The sequence below is a fragment of the Thamnophis sirtalis genome, unplaced genomic scaffold, assembly GCF_051295495.1.
Source record: "Thamnophis sirtalis isolate CommonGarterSnake01/CBP01778 unplaced genomic scaffold, rThaSir2_p1.2 scaffold_3, whole genome shotgun sequence".
Classification (NCBI taxonomy): domain Eukaryota; kingdom Metazoa; phylum Chordata; class Lepidosauria; order Squamata; family Natricidae; genus Thamnophis; species Thamnophis sirtalis.
Genome location: NW_028261383.1, coordinates 33,691,481 through 33,718,121, shown reverse-complemented (window position 1 = coordinate 33,718,121; position 26,641 = coordinate 33,691,481). Strand labels below are relative to the sequence as shown.

Here is a 26,641-nt window from a genome sequence, read left to right as displayed (position 1 = left end):
TGGGGCATTTTTTGTCCTCTTATGGACTTTCCATCCAGTCTACATTCCATTACCACAAATTGTATTCCAAATATTGGCACTGTCATGTTCCGGAAACACAAATGGCAGCCCTGGGCCATCTGGTGGTCCCCACCCACAAGTCCCCACCCACCGGGATGGGAAGAGGCACCTGTTTTGGACCCCCTGTATGGTTGCTGTTCTCACTGGACATAAAAGGCTACTGTGGCACACTGGGTGGTTGTTACCAAGAAGCTGGGGCACTTTGAGCTCCACTGTAACAGGATTGATAACCCGTACAATTGGGGAGGGCCCTAGAAACTTTAGGCCTAACTTCCTATTGGGTACTTTGAGCCTAAGCTATTTTGTGGATAGGTACTCTTGCTCCCCTACTTTAAATGGGACCTGGACCTACATTTCTTATCAGCTTGAACTTTATAGGCTTCTGCCGAGTTTTGCAAGGCCTGCTTGGTATTCTTCCACACCAGCTACATGCTTGCCATCCAGTCACGCAGTCCTTTGTCTGCAGGGACTTCTCGAGGACACTCAGATATCAGGACAAATTCAGTTCCCGTCATGATTTGGAAGGGCGTAAACCAGAGGTGGGTTCCTACCAGTTCGCACCTATTCGGTAGAACCGGTTCATCAAATCTACCGAACCAATTAGAAGAGGTTCCACCAGTGGACCCAGAAAGCAGGCCACACCTACAGAAGAGGTTCCAAATTTTTTTGAAACCCACCACTGGTCCTTGGATATGATTGTTCTACATTATCATGCTCATATTTATAAAACTCAGTGCCTCTGTGAAAGGTAAGGATGACTACTGCGTTTGTGGTGCAATCAGAACATTGCGTGTGTTGAAGTTGTTTTAACGCAAACCAAAGATGCCTTTTAAAAAACAAGTTTACATCATATTCTTATGCATGCCAGTGCTGTGTGTGAGGTAATTTAAGGTGGTTCTGACAAGTGTCATCAGCATCTTCATATCAGGTCACATGGGCGGCAAGCCACTCCCATCCAGTCACATGGGTGGCAAGCCACTCCCACAAAAGAGGCCACACCCACAGAGTAGGTTCGAACAATTTTTGAAACCCACCACTGGCGTAAACCAAGTACTGCTATGCATGGTGTTGTATTCCATCTCAATGAATTGCCCCAGTCAGTCTGCTGGTACTTAACATAGCAGCTGTCAGGCCGGCAACCAGGTTCCTTTTGGATCTTTGGCCTACCACACCTCTATCTACTGTGCTGTTTCTGTAGTGGGGAAACAGGGGGGGATAGTAAGGAGTAGGATGTGATGTAACCAAAATAAAATTCCTTTTAGATTGCCAAGGTCATCCTTTATCTGGGTACCTCTGCACCTGACTGCAACTGGATGGATGGAAATGCCAATGTGGCAGTGATAGATTGGACCACATGATGGACTGGTGGGTGTGGGGGCAAGATCTTGAACTTTCAATTGGGTGGGGAAAACCAAGAAGCTTTCAGATTCGGGTTTTCCCAGATGTGCCAACATGGCTCTCTCAATAAATTGGAACTTTGAACAATACTTTGCCTTGGACTCTGATTTAATTTTGGATGTTATTTTGAACCCTGACAGCAGTGTAGATACTGTTCCACCATCAAGTTGGTTGTTTTGGCCACCCCATTAGTAGCAGGGTGGAACTCATTTCCAAATCAGTATCTACAAACAGGTCTTCTCATTAGTAACCCTATAAATTTGGGGTGCTGCCTCCAGTGAACTATAATTAGTGTTCTCTTTATTGTCTTGTAATACCAGACAAAGATACACTATATTACCAAAAGTATTTTCTCATCCATCCAAATAATCAGAATCAAGTGTTCCAATCACTTCCATGGCCACAGGTGTATAAAATCAAGTACCTAGGCATGCAGACTGTTTTTACAAACATTTGTGAAAGAATGGGTCGCTCTCAGGAGCTCAGTGAATTCCAGCGTGGAACTGTGATAGGATGCCACCTGTGCAACAAATCCCGTCGTGAAATTTCCTCGCTTCTAAATATTTCACAGTCAACTGTCAGCTGTATTATAAGATCGTGGAAGTGTTTGGGAATGACAGCAACTCAGCCATGAAATGGGAGGCCACGTAAATTTGTCCAACATCAGTGTGTGACCTCACAAATGAGCTTCTGGAAGAATGGTCAAAAATTCCCATAAATTCTCATAGTTTTTTAAACACACTCCTAAACCTTGTGGACAGCCTTCCCAGAAGAGTTGAAGCTGTTATAGTTGCAAAGGGTGGACCGACATCATATTGAACCCTATGGATTAGGAATGGGATGTCACAGTAAGTTCATATGCTAGTAAAGGCAGGTGAACGAATACTCTCCTGAGCATTTTAATAATATATACAATATATCTATTGATGTAGATTTTTTTATATTTTATTGCTACTTTTACTTTTTTCATTAATTGCTTACACTGGGCAACAAAGATTGTACTTCTTGAACACTGTTGGGAGTATCTTATAGATGTTTGGTTGCTAAGCACAAAAATATGCATCCTATCATGGATCATTTTATAAAAATCTAGAAATTACATGGGATCCAAATGTGTGAGATATCAAGAGACTTAGTTGATAAAAGATGGAAGTGTGTTGTCCACAATAAGCTAAGTAGATTTCAGAAAGTAAGTTCTTACAGTCAGTTTGGGGACTTATATATTCTTTAATTTACAGTCTTGTGTAGTGCTATGGTATCTAGATATGATACAGTTTTATTAGGAATAAAGAGAAAGAGAGGTGCACTCAAAACTGCTGGAAGAATAACAGATAGAGTATTTCTGTTGAATGTTCAAATCCACCTTTGAATTGTGTGTTTATTTCTTCTTTATTAGTTTTTGGAGAGCTTTATGAACCTCTTTGTTCCTTAGACTGTAGATCAATGGGTTAAGCATGGTGGTGACAAAGACATAGAAAAAGGAAATCAGTTTGACTTCAACACTGGAGGAAGTAGCCCGAGGCTTCATTAAACTGAAGATGGCTGTGCCGAAGAAGAACCAGACCACTATCAAATGGGAGGAACAGGTGTTGAAGGCCCTCTTCCTGGCCTCAGCTGAGCGGATTCTCAGCACTGCAGTTGCTATATAGCCGTAAGAGACCGTGATGAGACTAACTGGTACTATAAGCAGCACCACACTGCCAGAAAGCACCAAAGCCTCATTAAGCAAAGTGTCAACACAAGCCAATTTAAGAAAGGCAGGAAGCTCACAATAAAAATGATCCACTCGATTTTGCCCACACAGTGGAAGCCTAAGACTCATCACTGTATGAATTAGTGAATGGCTGAAGCCACTGATCCAGGAGACAGCAGCCATGGTGATACACCGAGAGTAGCTCATAGTGGTAGTGTAGTGCAGTGGATGACAGATGGCAGCATAGCGATCATAGGCCATGACAGACAACAAAATACACTCCACGGAGCCCAGAGCAACACCGATGTACAACTCAGCCACACAGGCACCGTAAGGGATGGTCTTTCTTGCTCTCCAGAAATTGACCAGCATCTGTGGCCCAATGATGGTGGTGAAGCAGATGTCAAGGAAGGAAAGGTTGCTGAGGAAGAAATACATGGGGGTATGGAGCCCTGGATCTAGTCTTGACACCACAATGATGGTTGTGTTGCCGAAGAGGCTCATCAAGTAGAATGCCAGGATTAAGACAAACAGCAACATCTCCAAGCGTGGCCTGTCTCCCACTCCCAGCAAGATGAATTCTCCTTCATAGCTTTGGTTACTATTTTCCCATGAGGTTTCCATGTTCACTGTCTCTGCACACTAGAACAAGTAATGACACAGAGAAGGAATTCGGTTCAAACAACTGACTGAATCCATCATGATCAACTGATTCCCATACTTGAAGTGCTGTTTGAATACAGGTGCCAGTTAGGTAGCCACTGTCAAAGATCCTTAGCAACACTTATACCTCCATTAACCCCACAAAAGATATTATAATCAGTAATGGTTTTTTCTTACTTTTGCTGCCAGTTCGGAACTGGGAGCACACATGTGTGCACTTGCTTTGCTCACGCTCAGCACTTCTGTGCATGTGCAGAACCTTCTGTGCATGCACAGAGTGCCCATGGTGACGTCTGGGCAGGTGGGTGGAGCCTCCCTCGGCTGCCACTAACAGTTTGCCTGAACTGAGGCAAACCAGCAGAATACCAGCTCTGCACAGAATGCTGTCACCTTCCCACCGAAGTGGAACCTGCTCATCTATTTGCATTTGCATTCTTTTGAACTGCTAGGTGAGCAGGAGCTGGGACAAGGATGGGAGTTCAACCCATTACACAGTGCTTGGTCTCAGACCTCGACTGTCAGCTTTCCAGCTGACAATCTCAGTGTCTCTAACCACAGAGCTACACAAAGGATGTAGTTAGGGAAGTGCTAAGATTTCCCTTTTCATATCAGGAATTTCCAGTATGTACATTGCCTTTCTTTTCTAATGATACAAAACCTGCCCCCTTATTCCTTGTCCAGTTAGGTAGCCATTTTCAAAGACCCTCAGCAACTCTTATACCTCCATTAATCCCAAAACGCATATTATATTTGTGAATGTAAAACAGAATCCTACTCTGTGCAAACTGAATATTACAGGCAGAAAACCTTAATCTGGCTACAGAAAATTGGGTGGCATGACACAATGAAAAGTCAATGAACATCAAACAGTGCCAGCAGCCTGCCAGAATCCTTTTTCCAGTCCCAGAATGGGTAGGGTCCAATGTTTTGGCTAGGGAAAGACAGAAAACTGCAGCAAAATTTAGTATGTAAGAAAGGAGAAATGCAACAACACTCCAGTTCCCCCCCCCCGCCCTTTTTTCTTGACTATTCAACGTCCTTTCCTGTCCAATGTCTAACAAACCTCTCTTTACACTCTTTATACATTTACATTCATATCTCACCTTCAGTTCAGGAGCTCAAATCCCTTGTACATCGTATCCATTCCTCCAATTAAGTGAGTTGACCTGGAAGAGAGAGGCAGGGGGGAGGGAGAGATTTGACAACAAACACATGGACACAGCTAATAAAATCTTATTTTTCCACATAAAGAAACCCCACATAATTAAGATATAGTTGTATCTGTTTGGAGATGGCATTGCATATGGCTCCGTTACTTGTCCCAGCTTCTGCCAACCTAGCAGTTCGAAAGCATGTAAAGATGCAAGTAGAAAAACAGGGACCACTTTGGTGGGAAGCTAACAGCGTTCCGTGAGCCTTCGGTGTTTAGTCATGCCGCCACATGACCACAGAGACGTCTTTGGACAGTGCTGGCTCTTCAGCTTTGAAATGGAGATGAGCAACACCCCCTAGAATCAAAAACGACTAGCACATATGTACGAGGGGAATGTTTACCTTTAAAAAATCTTACTGATTTCATGCTTATTTAGTGTTGTTGTTGTTAGCTGCGAAGTCTTGTCCGCGAGCCCATGGATACTGCTGTCCATAGGATTTTCATGGCAAAGATCCTGGAGTAGGTTGCCATTTCCTTCTCCAGTGGATCACGTTTTGTCAGAGCTCTCTGCTATGAATGTTCGTCTTGGGTGGCCCTGCACAGCATAGCTCATACCTTCATTGAGCTACATAAGGCCCTTCGCCATGACTAGGCAGTAATCCATGAAGGGGAATTATTTAGTAATTACATATACATTCCCTCACCAACCCTTAAACAAAATAACAGAAGCCAGGTAGATGATTTTAGGCAATTTGTTCATATGTTGGGAAACACCGAAGATATATTAATTAGGAAGGAATTATATGTATGATAAGAATGATTTGATTGTGATTACATTGTAATTAACTTTTTGGAGTGTCCTTTTCTCTTTTGACATTAATGTATAATTTTTGAAATAAAAAATGGACCCATTTTAATATGAATATTTCTTAGCATATATATATTTGGGTACATTTCCTATGTACAAGGTTTTACACAATATAATACTTTTCACTATGCAGATTTTTGAAATATAAATTTTTATACACAAATCCCTTAAAAATGATATCTGTGTATTGTTCTCTCCCCCCCCTCTCTCTGTGTGTGTGTGTGTATGTGTGTGTATGTATTTATATATCTCTATCTCTCTCTCTCTCTCTCTCTCTCTCTCTCTCTCTCTCTCTCTCTCTCTCTCTCTCTCTCTCTATCTATCTATCTATCTATCTATCTATCTATATGCTTGAGTAGAAACCACATCACAGTGTATGGATTTTATTATTTAGCTGCATTCCATTTTGCATATAAGTTTGGGATTGTAAATTGCCCAGTTTTATATTAACATACAAATCAAATTAACATGTTCCTTATTACTAGCACAAATGTTACTGCTTCTAAAGAAATACACCCACAAAAATAATTTTGTACAATGAACAAATTCAAAAATCATGTTGACAATTTGGATCAGCAGCTAGTAGACAATGATCCACATTTATAACTATTTAGATTTACTGTAGCTTAGGCTCACCTTTGCTGAAGTCAGTTCTAATCAATGAAAACCTAGGTTACAATATATTTCCTGATCAACATTCACTTACTTCACATATAAATGTGTAACAGGGAAGCAAATGGAGATAACATTGCAGCAATAATTTCAGAACAATTTTACACTTGAGCCTGTAGGGAAAGAAAGCTAAATGCAAAGATGAATGCATTTTTCTGTTTAAAGGAAAAGGGAGATAAATTACAGTGGAGAGACAGCAGCTGGTTGGTGTGTTTGTGTGTGTGTGTGTATGTGTGTGTTAGGAATCCAAAAAGATGGAAAAGAGAGAAGTCCAAGTCTCCCTCCACCCAACTTTCTCAGCTCACCTTCTTCAGACAAGCATTTTGGCTTATCCAGGTGTTCCAAAATATTTAGAGTTCATGCAGACACACAATAATCAATCTTAAAAGGCAAGAAATGGAGTAGAATGATAGATTTCATAGGCATTTTCTAGGAAGGAGGGAAGAAAGGGAGGACTATTCCTGGCCTATTTCTCACCATTTAGTGAAAATTGCTATAAAGTTGTCATTGAATCCCAACACACCAGGTCTCAAGATGAAAAATTATTGGCAATCAAGACACTTCTCTCCAGAGTCCATCAAAAGCCTTTGAAACCATTTGCAAAGGCTCACCCAGGAAGGATAGAGGGAGGGTGTGTGTGTCAAAAAAGTGACAGTAGCAAAGATGCAGGAGTGAGAGGAAGTGATGGCAAAAGTTTGGATTAGCAAAGAAAGTAGTAAATTTCAAATAGTGTAATAATAATTTCAAAAAGTGCAAGAAATATATGATGCAACAAATTTATGTGCAGCCTTTACAGCACAATGCCAGGTAAGGATGATGGCCTAAAAATACACACAGAAACCGACAGAGAGAAACACACACACAAACAATTAAAGTGTTTGCTTCTGTTTTTATTAATGTTGTACATACATAACTATATGTGATTCCAGATAGAACTTCTAATAGTCTTAGGCCATCACACCCAATCTAGACCAATCATGAGAGGATCAGGGCATCTATATCCAGCAGTGGTGGGTTTCAAACTTTTTTACTACCTATTCAGTGGGTGTGGCCTGCTTTGTGGGAGTGGCTTGGCAGTCATGTGACTGGGTGGGAGTGGCCAAGTCACGGAATTCTTTGCCCCAATGAATGATCTACAAAAAGAAGATATAAAAAAGGAAATTTATTATTTACTACTTAAATATTATTTACTACTTTATTATTTACACTTACTACTTAAATATTATTTACTACTTTATTATTTACACTTACTACTTAAATAAGAATAAAATAACTACACAAAATGGAGACTGAATTCACAACAGAAACACACAAAATCTCTAAAACAATGCACCAACCTGCATACTTAAAAGCAACATATTGCATCACAAATAAAACATTTCCAAAAAGCAATAACATTTCCTGTAATTAACATTTTCTGAAAATAATAAATAAATAAAAATTCCCTAAAACAATAAATAAAAAAATTCCCTAAAAACAATTAAAAAACATTTTCTGAAAACATTGAATAAAAGAAATATTCCCTAAAAACAATTAATTTTTTTTCTGAAAACAATAAAAAAACATTCCCCGAGAGAGCTAAATAGCTTTAAATAGATCTATACTAGATCTATTAAACAGATCAGCAAAAATGTAACATATATACACATATATAAATGCAACATACATATACATACACACACTCACACACAGACAGATAAACAAACAAACACACATACACAACGCCAACGCATTCCAAAATTGCATTACCAGAGCGATACAATCAAGATCAAGTAAGGTACTAATACCACTCTATAAAGCCCTAGTAAGAACACACCTAGAGTACTGCATCCAGTTTTGGTCACCACACTATAAAAAAGATGTCAAGACTCTATAAAAAGTGCAGAGAAGAGCAACCAGGATGATTAGGGGACTGGAGACGAAAACGTACGATGAACGGTTGCAGGAACTGTGCATGTCTGTGCAGAGTGAAGAGAAGGACCAGGGGAGACATGATAGCAGTGTTCCAATATTTGAGGGGCGGCCACAGAGGAGATCAAGCTATTTTCCAAGGCACCTGAAGGCCAGATAAGGAATAATGGATGGAAACTGACCAAAGATTCAACCTTGAAATAAGGAGGAACTTTCTGACAGTGAGAACAATCAACCAATGGAACAGTTTTGCCTTCTAAAGTTATCGGGGACTTCATTACTTGAAGCTTTCAAGAGATTGGACTGCCATTTGTCAGAAATGGTGTAGGGAACGGGGGTTGGACTAGACCCTGTTAATCTGTTACTTGGTATCTGTTACATTAATAAGAAATGGCAATATCAAAAGAATTTGGTTCCAGGCAGAGGTAGTATTCAGCAGGTCTGACCATTTTGGAGAACTGGTAGCGGAAATTTTGAGTAATTTGGAGAACAGGTAATAGAACTCATCTATTCTCTTTCTCCCGAGTCCCAGCTGATCAGGAGGAAATGATGATTTTGCAGTATCCTTTCCCTGACACACCCGTCATGCCCACCAAGCCATGCCCACAGAATCGGTAGTAAAAAGTTGTATGCCACCACTGGTTCTAGGATAGAAAAAACGTGGCACATCAACCACGTTTGACCCAACAAAGATATTTTTTACGTCTCCTTCACATAAAAGTCATAATGATGAAAACTTTTGTAAAAGCAAAGAACAAGAAGCTGAAGGTTTTCATTGTTTGTGATGGATATATCCAAGAATAATTTGAAGCCAAGGTTAAGGAAGGCATTTTTGTTGGTCCCCAAATCAGATATATCATTAAGATAAGTGGGGAAAAGACCTGTTAGTGAGGCCAGAGAAAAATCACCTGGAAAGTATGCAAAGATGTTTGTGAGAATTTTCTTGGCAACTATAGAACACTGAATTACATTTAGCTGGTTGACAAAATTCTTACAGCATATAAGACCATGAAGCACAACCTATCACTGAAGATTCATTTTCTGCATTCACACTTGGACTTCTTTCCCAAAAATCTAGGTGCATTTGGTGACCAACATGGTGAAAGTTTCCCCGGGAAAATGCCACCATGGAAAAACAGTATCATGGCAACTGGAATAGCACTTAGCAATAGAACTTAGGGTTATATACCACTACACAGTACTTTACAGCCCTCTCTAAGCAGCTTACAGAGTCAGCCTATTGCCCCCAACAATCTGGGTCCTCATTTTACCGACCTCAGAAAGATGGAAGGATGAGTCAACCTGGAGTCTGGTGAGATTTGATCTGCCAGCAGAAATAGCCTGCAGTACTGCACTCTAACCACTGCTCCACCATGGTTCTTATGTCAAGAGCCATGGTCAAATGTCAAGAGTTTAATTTTTGGATCCTACAGAGACCATGGAAGGGCCTTTGTATACGTGGAATCCTCAAAGACTGCATGGATCTGGATTATATAATAGTCCTCAAAAACCCATGATGGCGACGTCATGGTCTACCTAAAGGGAAGTTTTGGGACTTGTTCTTGTACAGGGAGAAAATCATGAGCAAATTGTTCTTTTAGGTTCAGGATATAGGAATGTGGAAGAAGGATGGAAAAATCATAATGAATATGTAGCATTTGCAAGGGTGGAATCCAGAGGTGAGATGCTCTCCCTTCGGCCTGGTTCGGCTGAACCGGTAGTGAAATTCAGGCCTGGGTCACAGAATCAGCAACAACCCAGGCCTGTCATGCCCCTGAACCAGTTCCTTGGCCGCCACTGGGCCATCCCCATTTTGGTTTTTAGTGACTGCACATGTGCAAAGAGCAATTTACATTGAACAGCACACATGCGGGTTGCAAACTGGTAGTAAACCCGGCAGCAATCCACTCCTGGTGGAATCATATCAAGTCAAATTATCTTTCAAAGAACACAGTAAGAACTTCAGAAGGTGCCTTTTTTCCTCAGGAGAACAAAACATCTGAGATATCAAGGGACACAGTTGACACAAGTTGGAAGTATACCCTTTAATTTACAGTCTTGTGTACTGCTGTGGTATCTAGATATGTTACAAGTTTAACATGACCAAAAGGGAGAGAAAAAAACCCATTTAAATAATAACAAGTAAAGAGTATTCCTGTTGAACCTTCCAAATCACCTTCGATCTGTGTGTTTATTTTTTATGGAGTAGTCTTTGGAGAGCTTTGTGTACCTCTTTATTTCTCAGAGTGTAGATCAGTGGATTAAGCATGGTGGTGACAAAGGCATAGAAAAGGGAAGTTAGCTTGACTTCATCGCGGAAGGAGGAGGAGCGAGGCAGCAGATAACTGAAGATGGATGTGCCATAGAAGAGCCAGACCACCATCAAGTGGGAGGAACAAGTGTTGAAGGCCCTCTTCCTGGCCTCAGCTGAGTGCATCTTCAGCACCACAGTAGCTATATAGGCATATGAGACTGTGATGAGACTAACTGGTACTAGGAGGAACAATATACTACACACAAGTACCGAAAGCTCATTAGCTGAAGTGTCAACACAAGCCAATTTAAGAATGGCAGGGAGCTCACAAAAGAAATGATCTAACTGATTTCGCCCACACAGTGGAAGCCTAAGAATCATCACTGTTTGAATTAATGAATTGCTGAAGCCGCTAACCCAGGAGACAGCAGCCATGGTCATACACCGAGAGTGACTCATAGTGGTAGTGTAGTGCAGTGGGTGACAGATAGCGGCATAGCGATCATAGGCCATGACCATCAACAAAATACACTCCGTGGAGCCCACACTAAGAGAGATGTAGAGCTCAGCCACACAGGCACCATAAGAGATGGTCTTGCTTTTTCTCCAGAAGTTCACCAGAATGTGGGGCCCAAGGCTGGTGGAGAAACAGAGGTCAACTAAGGAAAGATTGCTGAGGAAGAAATACATGGGAGTGTGGAGCCCTGGATCTAGTCTTGATACCACAATGATGGTTGTGTTGCCTAGGAGATTCATCAAGTAGCAGACAAGAAGAAGGGCAAAGAGCAACATCTCCAAGCGGGGCCGGTCAGCCACCCCCAGCAGAATGAATTCTCCTTGGAAGCTTTGATTGTTGTGTCCCCACATGGTTTCCATGTTTATTGTCTATATAATTAGAACAAGTAATGTCATAAAAAAGGAATCCAGTACAAAACAGATAGGAAGCCATCATGATCAAATGGTTCCCATTTTTGGAGTGAGGCTTGAATGTGGTCTCCAGTAACCTAGATTGATGCTTAATTACTATCTATTCAGATGAACCAGTAGGAACCCACCTCTGGTGATGGAGATCACCCATCCCTGTCCTTTAACTGAGAGTAAGCAAAGATGAATGGCCTGGTTAATCAACTGATTGATTGATAATATGCCATTAATGGTTTCTCATGCTTAGCGATCAGAGATATTTTCTCCATCACGTGAAACCAAACTCCCTTCTTTAGTTGGCTGAGGGAGACCAGGAGGACGATGCAACACTCAATGCGAAAGAAGCCCTTTCCAGTCAGTTCAATTAGTCTAAGACTAAAACAAACATACAGTATATAAGAGGAAAGAGAGGTAGGTTTGATGATTCATAAAATCTCTGTCCTCCATTCAGCAAAGGAAAGAGAGCTGTGTGGTCATGACTAGAGGTAGAGGTAGGTTTCACATAATTTTACCACCAGTTTGCCATAGACCGAAACTGTGAGTGTGCACTCATGCGCATGTGTACGGCCTTTTGCGCATGCACTTTGCTATTATGCATGGCTTGCATGCATGCACATGGATTAGAAAACATGGCTAAATAGGACAGCATAGGGCCAGGGTGAGTGGGCAAGCCCACTTGCAGGTTGCCACTATTGGTTTATCCGAACTGGCTAAATGCCACCACTGGTCATGACCTTCAATTCTGGAGGCCGGGGGCAGGTCTCAGCATCCCGTATGTTTTATTAGGATTTCAGCAATTAAATATACTAAGATTTTGTCAATCAACCGCATCCTTCATTTCCAACACCATTTCCAAGATATGATCACCTGTCTTACACAAGTAGGTTCTCCAGAAGCTTCCTCCAGGTTCTTTATGACAGTGAAGAAAGTCTGTTCCAATTAGGTCCGTTCTGCTACATCCTCTCCCCACCTGTGAGATATTTATTGATATATTTATTCACTTATTTGTTGCATTGATGCCCCGCAACCTCTAGAATTTGAGAGATTTAAAGAATAAGAGAGAGAGAGAGAGAGAGAGAGAGAGAGAGAGAGAGAGAGAGAGAGAGAGAGAGAGAGATTGTGCAAGGTTACAAAATAAACCACATAGTAAGAACCCCAGATGGATAAGATATAGTTTAATATGTATGGACACTGACATCACACAAGGCAGTCAACTTAGCCAGATATAAGCCTTACTGACATTAAGCTTTTTCCTAAAGTCACCCAAATTACATATTAATTCTCCTCACCACCTACAACACCTCAACACACTTAAATGAAAAGAAGAGGGAAATGAATGTCTATTCATTTCTAAAAAATATTTAAATGAGTTCTAAAATGAAGAAAATCTATGCTTTCATAATTAAGAAAAAAAATACTCATTATGGGGTTACATAGATATGCAAAGGAGAGAGAGAGAGAGAGAGAGTCAGTCAGACAGACAGACAGACAGACAGAGATAGAGAGGCAGAAAGACAGAGAGAGAAACAGAGAGAGACAGAGAGACAGACAGAAAGACAGAGAGAGAGAAAGAGAGACAGAGAGAGACAGAGGAGGTAATAGATATATTACCTCTCCCCAACCTCACCTGTGTCTGTGTAAGTGAAATGTAGCTACCTCTTGGCTCATCCAGATGTGTTGGCTTGGAGGATCTTGGATGCCTGTATGATCTCAAATAAGAATCTGTGACTCTTTTTCTACTTCTTATGAAGAACCAGCCTCTATTCAAGCAGCAGATGATACATTTTTTCAGGTGAAAATAATTATCACTGGAGGATATGTAGATTGTAGCATATTTCATGAACAATGTTTATTCAGTCTACAGAACATTCAAAGATATTGAAAATATATAAAATATTCAAATGAGTTCTAAAAGCAAAAAAAATGCCTTCATAATTTAGAAAAAGTGGTACTCATGATAGGAATATGACAGGTGTGTGTGTGTGTGTGTGTGTGTGTGTGTGTGTGTGAGAGAGAGAGAGAGAGAGAGAGAGAAATTGTGTAAGGTCACAAAAACACCCCCACATAATATTTTCCACATAGAGAACCCCAGATGCATAAGATATAGTTTAATATGTATGGACACTGACATCGCACAAGGCAGTCAACTTAACCAGATATAAGACTTACTGACATTAAGCTTTTTCCTAAAGTCACCTAAATTATATATTAATTCTCCTCACCACCTACACCACCTCAACGCACTTAAATGAAATAAGAAGGGAAATGAATGTTTATTCATTTCTAAAAAATATTCAAATGAGTTCTAAAATGAAGAAAATGTATGCTTTCATAATTAAGAAAAAATACTCATTATGGGATTACATAGATATACAAAGAGCAGAGACAGAAAGACAGACAGAGAGAGACAGGCAGAAAGACAGAGAGAGAAAGAGAGAGACAGACCTCACCTGTGTCTGTGCAAGAGAAATGTTGCTACCTCTTGGCTCATCCAGGTGTGTTGGCTTGGAGGATCTTGGATGCCTGTATGATCTCAAATAAGAATTTAACTGTGACTCTTTTTCTACTTCCTATGAAGAACCAGCCTCTATTCAAGCAGCAGATGATACATTTTTCAGGTGAAAATAATTATCACTGGAGGATCTCTGAAAAGACTTTCGTCTTCCACAGATTAGAGGCTGAAACACTTAGGAAGCTAGACAGGAGGAGAAATATAGGGACACAGAGTCCAGGGAAGGAAAGAAGACATGAAGTGGGCTAACAGGGATGAAGATGGAGGCAATGACCAGCATGAAAATTATAAAACTGAATGTCTTTCTCCTAAGCAAATGGATATAGCATTGCAGTAACATTTCAAGACTATTTTTCACTTGATCCTCTAGGGAAATAAAGATAAAATCAAAGATTAATGCATCTTTCCGTTTAAAAAATGGAGAGAAATTGTAATGGAGAGAAAGAAATAAGAAAGAAAGGGAAACCTTGCAGGCTGAACAGGCAACATCAAAGCAGATGGGAAAAAGAGAAGCTGAGGTCACCTTCCACCCAACTTCAGCCTCAACTCCATCTCTGATCAGCCCACCTGCTTCAGCCCAGCATCTTAGCTCCTCCAGGTCAGCAGTGCTCCAGAAGGTTTAAGGATATCCTACAGACACACAAGCAATAGGCAACCCGAGAAGGCAAAATTGAAGGATAGTAGACTTTATAAGCATTTTGAGTGAGGAGAAAGTGGAGAAAGGAATGAATATTCCTGCCTATTTCTCCCCCTGTGGTGAAAGTTGCTATAGAGTAAAGTTGTCATAGATTCCCAGGACACCAGCACTCAATAGGAACAATTAGCACCAAACTAATCATTTTCCTCCTGGGTTCAGTAGAGTCCTTGAAATTGTTTGCAAAGGTTCACCCAGGAAGAATAGAGGGGGGGAGGGCTCAGAAAAATGACAGGAGGACTGATTAAGTAGTGGGAGGAAAAGATCTGCAAAAGTTTGGATCAGCAAACAAAGGAGTAAATATCAAATGGGGCCAGAAAATAATATTTGCTATTGCAATAGTTTGATGGAACAAATTTCTGTACTGCCTTTTGCAGCACAAGATGCCAGATTAAGGATGGTGGGCAACCCACACACTTAATTTAATAACCAAGAAAGAAACCACTCAACTCTATATTTCAGCATTAAGTGTACTTTTACTGGCTACAAACGAAAAGAAGCAAAGCAAAGCTGAATCTGAATAAAAGGCGCGAAAGCAATAGATATCAATACAAAATTCAATCCCCTCCCCTTGGTACCCCAGTCCATAGTCCAATCATATTTCACCCAACTGTCAGGTGAGAGACATCTTCGAAAATCATCATCAGGATGGAGTGCTTTACAGTTGGCCTTGGCGGGAAACTCCCTTCCTTCCACATGCGCAAAGAAAGAATAACTCCCTAATTAAACAGTCCTCCAGGACAGAATGATTCCCTTCCCAAATACCATGCCCCCCCCCTCCCCGTTTCAATGGCAGCCGAAAAGCAGCAGCGAAGCAGAGGCTGACACAAACACTTCAATTGTTTGCTTCTCTTTTTATTAAAGCTGTACACACACATCTACACTCAATTCTGGATAAAACGTTTAAATTTTTTTTGGCCACCACACCCAACCTAGACCAAACCTGACGTTAGGGCCGGATTTAGATGAAAAGAGGCCCTAGGCTATTCCACTTATGAGGCCCTTTCACCTCCCATTTTTAAGTTTGTAAATTACATGAGAGACAATAAAACACATCATTACTGTGATATATATCAATATATATCAATATATATAGCTGGCCTCCTGGCGGAGGGCGGCTCTGCTCTGCGGCAAAGGCAGCGAGGCCAGCCGCCTGCTGTGCTCAGCTGCCCGGCTCGGCCCCCTCACCCTCACCTGCCTGGCCGCTGGTGGGCTCCGCGTCGACGGGGCGGCTACTGGGAGCGGCTGTGCCTCTCGCCCGACCGCCGGTGCCAGGAACGTGGGTGGGCTCCCCAACTGCCGCGGCGCTGGAACGATCTTAACCAATGCATTTTTATGTTTGTTTATTAGTCATATGTGTAGAATTTCTCCTTATTTTTGGTTCAGTGTTTTAGTGTTCACTGTTTTTAGAATAGTGTAATTTTAATTTTGCTAACAATTTGAATGTAGGCCCCTCTTGATCTTGAGGCCCTAGGCTGAAGCCTAGTTAGCCTATAGGAAAATCCGGCCCTGCCTGATGTGATGTGATATTTCCCTAGTTGGCTATGGGAACATCTCTCACTCTCTCACACTTCTTAACTCTCACATACATTTAAGAGGTTTCCCTGCTACTACAGGCAGCGTTCGTCACATTTTGTTATCTGGGGGGCTCCTCCTTGGCAGGAAACTGCTCCTTGAACAGAAAACTGGAAGGAAAAAGGGGGTGAAAAAAGGTAGGCTACAAAAGAGGAAGCCGAACAGCGCAGAGAGACGCGACCAACAAGAGGAACCAGGCGGCTGCTTGGGAACTGTTCTTCTGGCATGTAGCTTCCCATTCAAAGAGCCCCGCAGCTGCAGCATTACTATATAGAGCCCCCGGGATAACAAATGTGCATAACAACATTGCCTGTAGTATCAGGGAAACCTGTTAAATGTGTGTGTGCCCGACAGAGAGGCAGAGAGAGAAGGAGTGTGAGAGAGTGAGATGTTCCCATAGCCAACTAGGGAAATATCACATCTTATCCACTCGAAAAGGGGGAAAAGAAGGTGTCTTAGACTACCGTATTTTGAATGGGCGGTTGGGTGGAAGGAGGAGAAAGGACAAAAAGGAGAAAGAGAGGGAGAAAGAGGAGGTGGGGGATAGTGGGATCCTTGCTGCTTTCTGAGCTTGGTGTTTTTCTTGCAGACATTTCATTACCAAACTAGGTAACATCATCAGTGCTAGAAGGGAATGGGGTTGTGGGGAAAGGAGGAGGAGGAGAAGTCGAAGGACAACAAGTTTGAGGAGAAAGGAAACCTTGAAAAAATCGACCCTCTTCTGTAGCCAGACTACTGAAGGGCAAAGCCTGGGTATGAGGATCCTGAGAGGGTGCTGGAAAAACGAGCACCTGGAAAAACGCTGTCTGGACGGCTTTGGGCGACGCGGTATCGGGCGGTGCTGAGAAGCCTGCAGGCGGACTCCCCCCCCTACAGACGGTGTGGGCGGCGGCTTCCAGCTGACGGACCGCCGCAGCTTGCCTTCCTGTGCGAAACAACGGAGCCGCTGTAACGTGAAGCCTCCCCTCCCTCCTCTTGTGGACGGCGGTTTCTAGCGGATGGCAGTTCCAGCGCTGTATTAGCTTGTGTTAGATTGCCGCGGTCCTGCCTTGTTCTGCGTGGCGCCGCTGGGCCTTTGAACTGGACGCCCCCCCCCTTTCCACCCTCCATCGTGGATGCAGCGCTCAGCTTTGGACCCAGATTGTTATGGTCCTATTTTATTCATGTTGCTGAGACGCTGGGTGAGCTGTCCTCAGGGTGGTTGGTGAGTTTGTTCCTGAGACGTCGTGGGCCGAAAGGTTAGGCTCGTTGCTGTTACTGCTGCCGACCAAACGCACCCCCTCTTCCATCTCACCCTTTGAACTTTTGACTATCATGGCCTGTTTTTCGGCTTATGTTGCTGTTGCCGCTGCTATCCGTGGCTGCTTTAGGAGCCCCCATTTTAGACGCTTGACTGTCCTTGCCTTTCGATCGGCTTTACCCCCACCTTTACCCTTAAGACCAACATTTTGGAACAAGCTGGGATATTTGAATCCACCTCCAGCCTTGCTGAGACTCCCAGCCATTTTCCTGTATACCATCCTGCACTTGAACTTTGCAGAAAGAAGAAGGCAGGGGACGAATAGGACATGGGCAGGGGGCCTGCTTGGCACCTTCTCCCAACTGACATTAATCCTCTAACTATTTCAAACTTTTTAAACTCTGGGGCTCTGCCCCCTGTTGCTGGACTCTACAGAGGAGAAGTTCAAAATATTAAGTTTCCCCTCTCTTGCGCAATTTTTAAATCGGTATGATGAGTGCATGAGATTGTATGTGATTGAGTGAATGTCCCACTTTTACTATTTGTTACCATTGTACTTTATATGTTTTAACTTTTATGTGGGGACTGCTTGGGTGAGTGAATGAGTATGTCTGATTCGGAGGACCTGCCGGGGAAAGTGGGGGCCATTGGGGTGGTTGGGGGGACTACGCCCACGGGAGAGGGTCGGAGCATTGCGGTCATGACAGGGAGAGGCAGATATGGTGGGGACTTTAGGGCAGGCCATCATCGGGGAAGGAGGGCTCGCTGTGTCATAGAGATCCCTCCTTCCGGCCCTAGGAGTCCCACTCCAAGGTCAGATGGCGCGGGTGTTCAAGACCCTGGTCTCAGGCTGCTGTCGCTAAATGCCAGGTCTGTTGTTCATAAGGCCCCCCTCATCCGGGACTTGATAACTGATGAGGGCGCAGACCTGGCATGTATTACTGAAACATGGCTGGGCCCTGAGGGAGGAGTCCCCCTCGTCGAGATGTGCCCAGCCGGATTTCAGGTGCTACACCAGCCGAGAGCCCAGGGAAGGGGTGGCGGTGTGGCTATTGTAGTCCGGGAGTCTTTAGTACCTCGTAGGATCCCTGCTCCGGAGCTTGTCGGGTGTGAGTCCCTGCTAGTGAAGCTGGACCTCAAGGGTCAAGTGGGTTTGCTGCTTACGTACCTGCCTCCCAACTACGTTGCAGCAGCTCTCCCCTCGCTCCTCGAGTCAGTAGCCGAGCTAGCGGTTGAGTTCCCTAGACTTATAGTTCTGGGGGACTTTAACTTGCCTTCGCTCGGTGAACACTCTGATGGGGCGCAGGAGTTCATGGCTTCCATGACAGCCATGGGCTTGACTCAAGTAATTCGAGGCCCAACTCACTCAGCGGGTCACACGCTCGACCTCGTATTCCTCTCGGAGCAGTGGAGTTACGATCTTGGTCTGAGGGGTAATGAGATCATACCCCTGTCGTGGTCAGACCACTACCTACTGAGGCTAGACTTCCGGAGGCCAAACCCCCACCGTAGGGAGGAGGAACCGACCAGCTGGTTCTGCCCCAAGCGACTGATGGATCCTGTTAGGTTCCAGAAGGAGCTTGGGGTTATTCCTGATACCCTCGCCCACAGTTCGGCGGAGACCCTCGTCGCTGCCTGGCACTCGGCAGCTTCGGAGTCTCTAGACCGGATTGCGCCGCTACGGCCCCTCCGGGTCAGCGGCCCCCGGAGGCCTCCTTGGTTTACTGAGGAGCTCCGGGAGGTAAAGCGCCGGAGGAGACGCCTAGAGCACTCGTGGAGGTCCGATAGGTCCGAGTCGAAACGGGCACTTTTGACAGCATGCACCAAGGAGTATATTCGGACCTTAAGAACAACAAAAAGAACATACATTGCCTCCTTGGTAGCGTCCGCCGAGTCCCGCCCAGCCGCCCTGTTTAGGATAACCCGCTCCCTCCTAAATAGGAGGGAGACGGGGGACTCCTTACAGGGTAAGGCTGAGGAGTATGTCCAGTTCTTGGCGGACAAAGTTGCCTGGTTTCGAGCGGACCTAGACTCCACCCCAGTAGATCCAGCCGAGACACAAGGAGAAAACTTGGCAAACCATCTCTGGGTTGAGTTTCAGGAAGTTGCCTCTGGGGATGTGGACAAGGCTATGCGAGCTGTGAGTGCCTCCACCTGCATACTGGACCCGTGTCCCTCCTGGCTGGTGGCCAACAGCAGTGAGGTGACACGAGGCTGGATCCAGGCGGTTGTTACCGCATCTCTTCGGGAGGGGTACTTTCCCACCGCGCTTAAGACAGCGGTGGTAAGACCCCTCCTGAAGAAGCCGTCTCTGGATCCAGCTGTTCTTAATAACTATCGTCCAGTCTCCAACCTCCCCTTTGTAGGGAAGGTTGTTGAGAAGGTGGTGGCTCTCCAGCTTCAGCGTACCTTGGAGGAAGCTAACTATCTTGACCCCTTCCAGTCTGGCTTCAGACCCGGTTACAGCACAGAAACCGCTTTGGTCGCATTGACTGATGATCTCTGGAGAGCTAGGGATGGAGGCCATGCTTCCATCCTAGTTCTCCTGGACCTCTCAGCGGCTTTCGATACCATCGACCATGGTATCCTTCTGCGACGACTGCGGGAGATAGGGGTGGGCGGCACTGTCTTGCAGTGGTTCTCCTCCTATCTCTCGGACAGGTCGCAGTCGGTGTTAGTGGGGGGGCAGAGATCGTCCCTGAGGCCCCTAACTTATGGGGTGCCACAGGGGTCGGTCCTATCCCCCCTACTATTTAACATTTACATGAAACCGCTGGGCGAGATCATCCGAAGGCACGGGATAAAATATCACCAATATGCGGACGATACACAGTTGTATCTGTCCGCCCCGTGCCAACTCAATGAAGCGGTGGACGTGATGAACCGGGGACTGGAAGCCGTTAAAGACTGGATGAGAGCAAACAAGCTGATACTCAACCCAGACAAGACCGAGTGGCTGTTGTGTTTCCCTCCCAAAAATTTGACCACCATACCATCACTCAGGCTGGGGGGACAAAATTTAAACCCCTCAGAAAGGGCCCGCAACTTGGGAGTCCTCCTGGATTCACAGCTAACCTTTGACCACCATCTCTCAGCTGTGACCAGGGGGGCATTTGCCCAGGTTCGCCTGGTGCGCCAGTTGCGGCCCTACCTGAATCGGGAGGCCCTCACAACAGTCACTCGAGCCCTTGTGATCTCTAGGCTGGAATACTGTAATGTGCTCTATATGGGGCTGCCCTTGAAGAGCATCCGAAGACTACAGCTAGTCCAGAATGCGGCCGCGCGAGTGATCGTGGGCGCACCACGGTTCGCCCACATAACACCGATCCTCCGTGAGCTGCACTGGCTACCTGTTGGTCTCCGGGTGCACTTCAAGGTCCTACTCACCACCTATAAAGCGCTCCATGGTAGTGGATCTGGCTATTTGAGAGACCGCCTTCTGCCAATCACCTCCCTGCGTCCCATCAGATCGCATAGAGTTGGCCTCCTCCGTATTCCATCCGCCAGTCAGTGCCGACTGGCGACTACTCGGAGGAGAGCCTTCTCTGTTGCGGCTCCGACACTATGGAACAATCTCCCTGTGGAGATTCGTACCCTCACCACCGTCCAGGCCTTCCGCACAGCCCTCAAGAACTGGCTAACCCGTCAGGCCTGGGGATAATCTTATTTCGCCCCTCCCGAATGCTGAGTGAATGTTGAGTTTTATTGTCTAATTTACTTTGTGCACATTTCTTTTTTCGTATTGTCCCACACTCCCCTTCCTTTTTTGATTGTAAGCCGCCCTGAGTCCCCTCAGGGAAAAGGGCGGCCTATAAATAAACAAATCTAAATCAAATCTAAACAAGGAAAAAGATGAGGGAGAGGACCGTGGGGTCCTTTGGTGTTCTCTGAGCTTGGTGGTTTTCTTGCAAGCATCTCATTACCCAACTAGGTGTCATCATCAGTGCTAGAAAAAATGGGGTATGCAGAGAGGAGGAGGAGGAGGAGAAGGAGGAGGAGGAGGAAGAGGAGGAGGAGGAGGAGGGGAACGACTGTGTGGTCCTTGGTGCTCTCTGAGCTTACTTGTTTTCTCGCAGATGTTTCATTACCTAAACCAGGTATTATCATCATCATCATCAGTGCTAGAAAGAGTGGGATATATTGAGAGGAGGAAGAGGAGTGGGGGGGGGAGGGAGACGACAGTGGGGTCCTTAGTGTTCCCTGAGCTTGGGTTTTTAAAATTATTTTTAGGGAATTTTTATTTATTTATTGTTTATAGAATGTTTATTACAAGAAATGTTATTCCTTTTTGCAAATGTTTTATTTGTGATGCAATATGTTGCTTTTGAATGTACAGGTTGGTGCATGCTTTACGTGTCTCAAGGTGGCTGCTTTTCTATGGGCAGGCCAAGTTGGTGCCAGGCAGCTTTGCCAGATTTTGTGTGTTTCTGTGTGATACCTGGTTGTTTAGGTAATTGTGAGGTGGTTGCTGGTTCTGTGAGCTTCCTGGCACTGTCCTTTATAATTTCCCACAATGCCTTGATGGTTTTTATTCCAGTGGCTTTGTCTATCCTGTTCTTAGGGAAAAAAACTGGTTTCATCTGCAGTCATTTGAAGGAAATAGTTATTTTTTGGTGTTTTCCTGGGACTGTCATAGTTTGTGTGTTTGCATGTGTAATGTCCCGCAGTTATCTACACATTAATAATGATCAAGTTCTAATAATATTTCCTTACACATTTTAGTGATCTTTCCTTACGTAATTGTTTTCTTTCATACTTTTAGATTTCTAATTGCTGTTTTTGTTAGTTAGCAATTGATAAAACAAATCCCATGTGAAAAAGTATTCGAAGCCTTCTTGATTTTAATTGCCAATTTATTCATTTCTGCATATTCTAATATTTATTTTTCATATCTTTGTTTTTTCCACTGTTGTGCAAACACAATTCCAACAGCTGTTAACATGTGTAAAATTAAATATGTATTTATTCCCTTTGAAATACAAGTAGTAAGTAGTAAGCTACTTACCTTCTGTAAGTAGCTCTTTTATTGTTTTGTTATTATTTTAATCTTATTTATGTAGTAAGTGCACAAAATAATAAATTTCCTTTTTTGTATCTTCTTTTTGTAGATCATTCAGTGACTTTGTCTTGGCCACTCCCATCCGGTCACATGACCTGCAAGCCACTCCCACCCGGTCACATGGTTGGAAAGTCACCCCCCCCACTCGGTCACATGGCCGGCAAGCCACTCAAACCCGGTCACATGGCCGGCAAGCCACTCCCACAAAGGAGGCCACACCCACAGAGTAGGTTCCAATTTTTTTTGAAACCCACCATTGAAGCCCAGGTAAGTCCTTTGTTAACAGGCAGGTTCTAGGATACCTGCCGCCACCAAAGGACCTTCCCGGAGTTGGTTTTCTGAGCACGGGATCCATGCAAGGCCGCAAAATGTCACTGGACTCACTTATAGTTCAGGGCCATGGCAGGCCGCTCCAGATGGCTTGCCACTGCCCCCCTGCCTCGCGCTTAGTTGCAGCTTACTTGACTCCTCGGAGGCGGCAGGCAGCAATAGAGAGCCAAGCAGGAAAAAAGGTAAGTGCGTTTAGATAGGGTTCTTAGAGGCAGGTGGGGTGATTGGTGAGCCAGCCAATCACTGAGTGGTGGGTGGGGCTAGGATAGTGCGGATGGACAGTGGGAGCAAGCAATGGAGCGGATTCCAGATGGGCGGGGGCGAGCGAGTGAGCTACAGGGCTTGGGCAAGTGTTCCGGAACTTACTTCTGGGTCCACCCGTGACAAACTGGTTCGCCCGAACCGGTGTGGACCTGCAGAAACCCACCACTGTTCTACAGACACCATGGAATGGCCTTTGTATATATGGAATCCTCAAATACTGCATTGCTGACTCAGATTATATTAGTCCTCAAAAACTCACCATGGCAATGCCATGCTCTGCATAAAGAAAAATTTTTAGGAACTGGTCTCATAAGGGAAGAAAATCACGAGGAAACTCTTCTTTTAGGTTTGGGAATTAGGAATGTCCAAGCAGGATGGAAGAAGCACAATGCAGATAGGATTTGGTAGGGTAGAATAATACCAGTAGCATCAGTTCAAATTTGCATTAGAAGAAAAGAGGAACTTTTAGAAGAGCTTAGAACTGTAATGGTGAACCTTTGACACGCATGCCAGAAGTGGCATGCAGAGTCATTTCTCCAACTCTGCCAGCCATCGCCCATTGCTCTTCTAGTCTTCGCACATTCATGCATGCCAAAAAGCAGAAAACCAAATGACCAGAGTGCATGCGCAAACTGAAAACCAGAAGATCAGCTTCCTGGTGTATGCAAGCGCACTGGGGAATTGCTCTTCAAGACTCTGGTGCTGCCATGCATGTACGCCAGGATGCTGCTCTTCCAGTTTCTGGTGCTCCCCCATGCACTCATGTGCGCCCCCGTTTCGACACTCGGTGGCGAAAAGATTCTAAGCATTGACTTAGAAGAACTTCAGACGGTGCCTTTTTCACAGGGAAACAGAATTGCTAAGACATCATGGGGAAGAGTTTTTTTTTAAAAAAAACTTATTTATAGTCTGTGTACTGCTGTGAAACCTAATGTGTTTGTGAAAAAAAGAGAGAGAAAAGAAGGCACAATGAAAAGCACTGCAAAAATAATAAATGAAGAGTATTCCTGTTGAACCTTCAAAGCAGCTTCGAATTGTGCGTTTATTTTTTCTTGATTAGTCTGTGGAGAGCTTTATGCACCTCTTTGTTCCTCAGAGTGTAGATCAGTGGGTTAAGCATGGGGGTGACAAAGGTGTAGGAAAGGGAAATCATCTTGCGTCGATCACTGGAGGAGATGGACAGAGGCTGCATATAATTGAAAATGGCTGTGCCATAGAAGAGCCAGACCACCATCAAATGGGAGGAACAAGTGTTGAAGGCCCTCTTCCTGCCCTCAGCTGAGTGGATCCTCAGCACCACAGCAGCTATATAGCCATAAGAGACTGTGATGAGACTAACCGGTGCTAGAAGAAACACCACACTTCCAGACAGCATCACAGCTTCATTAAGGGAAGTGTCAACACAGGCCAGTTTCAGAATGGCAGGGAGCTCACAAAAGAAATGATCTAAGTGATTTTGCCCACAAAATGGAAGCCTAAGAATCATCACTGTATAAACTAATGAGAGACTGAAGCCACTTACCCAGGAGACAGCAGCCATCATGAAACACAGAGACTGGCTCATAATCAAAGTGTAGCACAGTGGATGACAGATGGCGGCATAACGGTCGTAGGCCATGGCAGCCAACAAAATACACTCTGTGCAGCCCAGAGCAAGGGAGATATACATTTCAACCACACAGGCACCGTAAGGGATAGCCTTTCTTTTTCTCCAGAAATTCACCAGAACATGAGGCCCAAGACTGGTGGTGAAGCAAAGGTCAAGGAAGGAAAGGTTGCTGAGGAAGAAATACATGGGGGTATGGAGCCCTGGATCTAGTCTCGACGTCACGATGATGGTTGTGTTGCCCAAAAGAGTCATCAAGTAGCAGGCCAGGATAAGAGCAAAGAGCAACATCTCCAAGCGTGGCCGGTCAGCAACTCCCAGCAAGATGAATTCTCCTTGGTTGCTTTGGTTACTGGTTTCCCACGAGGTTTCCTTGTTCATTGTCTGTACACATTAGAACAAGTAATGATACACTCAAGGAATCCAGTTCAAACAATTGACAGCAATCCAACATGATCAATTGATTCACTTAGAAGTGCTGCTTGAATTTTGTCTCCGGTAATCTAGATGGAAGCTTAATTAGTAGACTCTTTGAAAATGATTTGCGGTCCATATCTGCTTCTTTCTGACTATTTAATGCCTTGCTGACCACAAAGGAGGAATTGTGTATGGATAACAATTTAGAGATTTACCTCTTCTATATTGTTTTTTGCCAATTGCCCAGTCTTTATCTAAAAGATTGATAATATAAGGTCATTCCTTTTGTATACCCTGTCCAACTCTCCTGTTAGGATGTACTTAGCTAGGTACAATTAATTTTCCCATTTCATATATTGAATTTCCTGTACAAAAGTTTTATTTTTTCCTAGTGATACAAAATCTAATCATTGGTCAGTGAGATAGCTATTGCCAAGGGCTCTCACAAACACATTCCTCCATTAACCCCTAAAAGCTTATTATAACTGTAAAGTACAATCTGACTATGTGAGAAGTGAATATGCTACTTACAGGGCACAAAGCTTTGCATCATTTGGCAGTATGATACAATGAATAGTTTTTGAAATTCTTTTTTGACAGATCTGCCCTAGCTAAGAGGCTGAAAGAAGCCACACTTGTAGCACATGTCATCATTATAAATGATGAACATCAAACATGCTCCACAGTCCACCAGAACCCATTTTCTGGTGCCAGAATGGGTAAGGTCAAAGATATTGGCTATAATTCTTATAGATAAGTGGCAAACTTCACCTCAATCCATGAGGTGAATTGTAAGGGAGATCTTTGAGGTAGATCTCCCTTACCATAGGATCAATGGTTTAAGTTTCCCTTTTATTTATTTTTAACAACAGCCCTTAACTAGGACCACAGTTACTGTTTTCCCCTAAAAGATCATCCTGATTGTGCTTGATTTCCAACTAAGTAACAATATTTAGCTTAGAACATTCTTTGGGAACAACTCCCTCTATGCAGGAAAATTAGAGACAATGCTGTATGTCCTATGTAGAGATGGTAAGGCATGGGGAAAAAAAACAGAAAAAATTGGAGAAAGCCATTTAGAAAAAAATGGGGGAAAACTGAATCCCCCCTCCCCCAATTTTTCCAGTTTTTTCCAGGCCTTCCCATCTCTAGTCCTATGCTCATCTCATAGATACAGTCTATGAAATTCCCAGACAGTTGAAGCCCAATCACAATGCTGTGCTTAACTATTTGGGGCAGGACAAAAAAGGAAGGCAAGCTTGGTTGACATGGGTGTCCAATTTTGTTCAAAACGGCTGAGCTTTCTAGTGGGTCACAACGCTAATCCTCACCCTGATCTAGGGTCAAC

At 43.9% G+C, this 26,641-nt stretch overlaps 3 protein-coding genes across 3 annotated transcripts; all 3 read right to left on the bottom strand.

The window, feature by feature from the left end:
* Positions 1–2,836: 2,836 nt before the first annotated feature.
* On the bottom strand, positions 2,837–3,775 carry LOC106553072 (olfactory receptor 2G3-like). The gene has a single exon (XM_014071501.2). It carries the CDS (start codon positions 3,773–3,775, stop codon positions 2,837–2,839), a length of 939 nt encoding a protein of 312 aa, XP_013926976.2.
* A 6,834-nt stretch (positions 3,776–10,609) lies between these two features.
* LOC106553074 (olfactory receptor 2G3-like) lies at positions 10,610–11,548 on the bottom strand. Its single transcript, XM_014071503.2, has one exon. The coding sequence runs from the start codon at positions 11,546–11,548 to the stop codon at positions 10,610–10,612; it is 939 nt and encodes a 312-aa protein (XP_013926978.2).
* A 12,764-nt stretch (positions 11,549–24,312) lies between these two features.
* On the bottom strand, positions 24,313–25,257 carry LOC148047886 (olfactory receptor 2G3-like). Its single transcript, XM_087708184.1, has one exon. It carries the CDS (start codon positions 25,255–25,257, stop codon positions 24,313–24,315), a length of 945 nt encoding a protein of 314 aa, XP_087564310.1.
* Positions 25,258–26,641: the final 1,384 nt, after the last annotated feature.

Bases quoted from the DNA above. Each gene is read 5' to 3' on its own strand.
- LOC106553074 (XM_014071503.2), bottom strand. From the start codon at position 11,548: ATGGAAACCATGTGGGGACACAACAATCAAAGCTTCCAAGGAGAATTC.
- LOC148047886 (XM_087708184.1), bottom strand. From the start codon at position 25,257: ATGAACAAGGAAACCTCGTGGGAAACCAGTAACCAAAGCAACCAAGGA.
- LOC106553072 (XM_014071501.2), bottom strand. From the start codon at position 3,775: ATGGAAACCTCATGGGAAAATAGTAACCAAAGCTATGAAGGAGAATTC.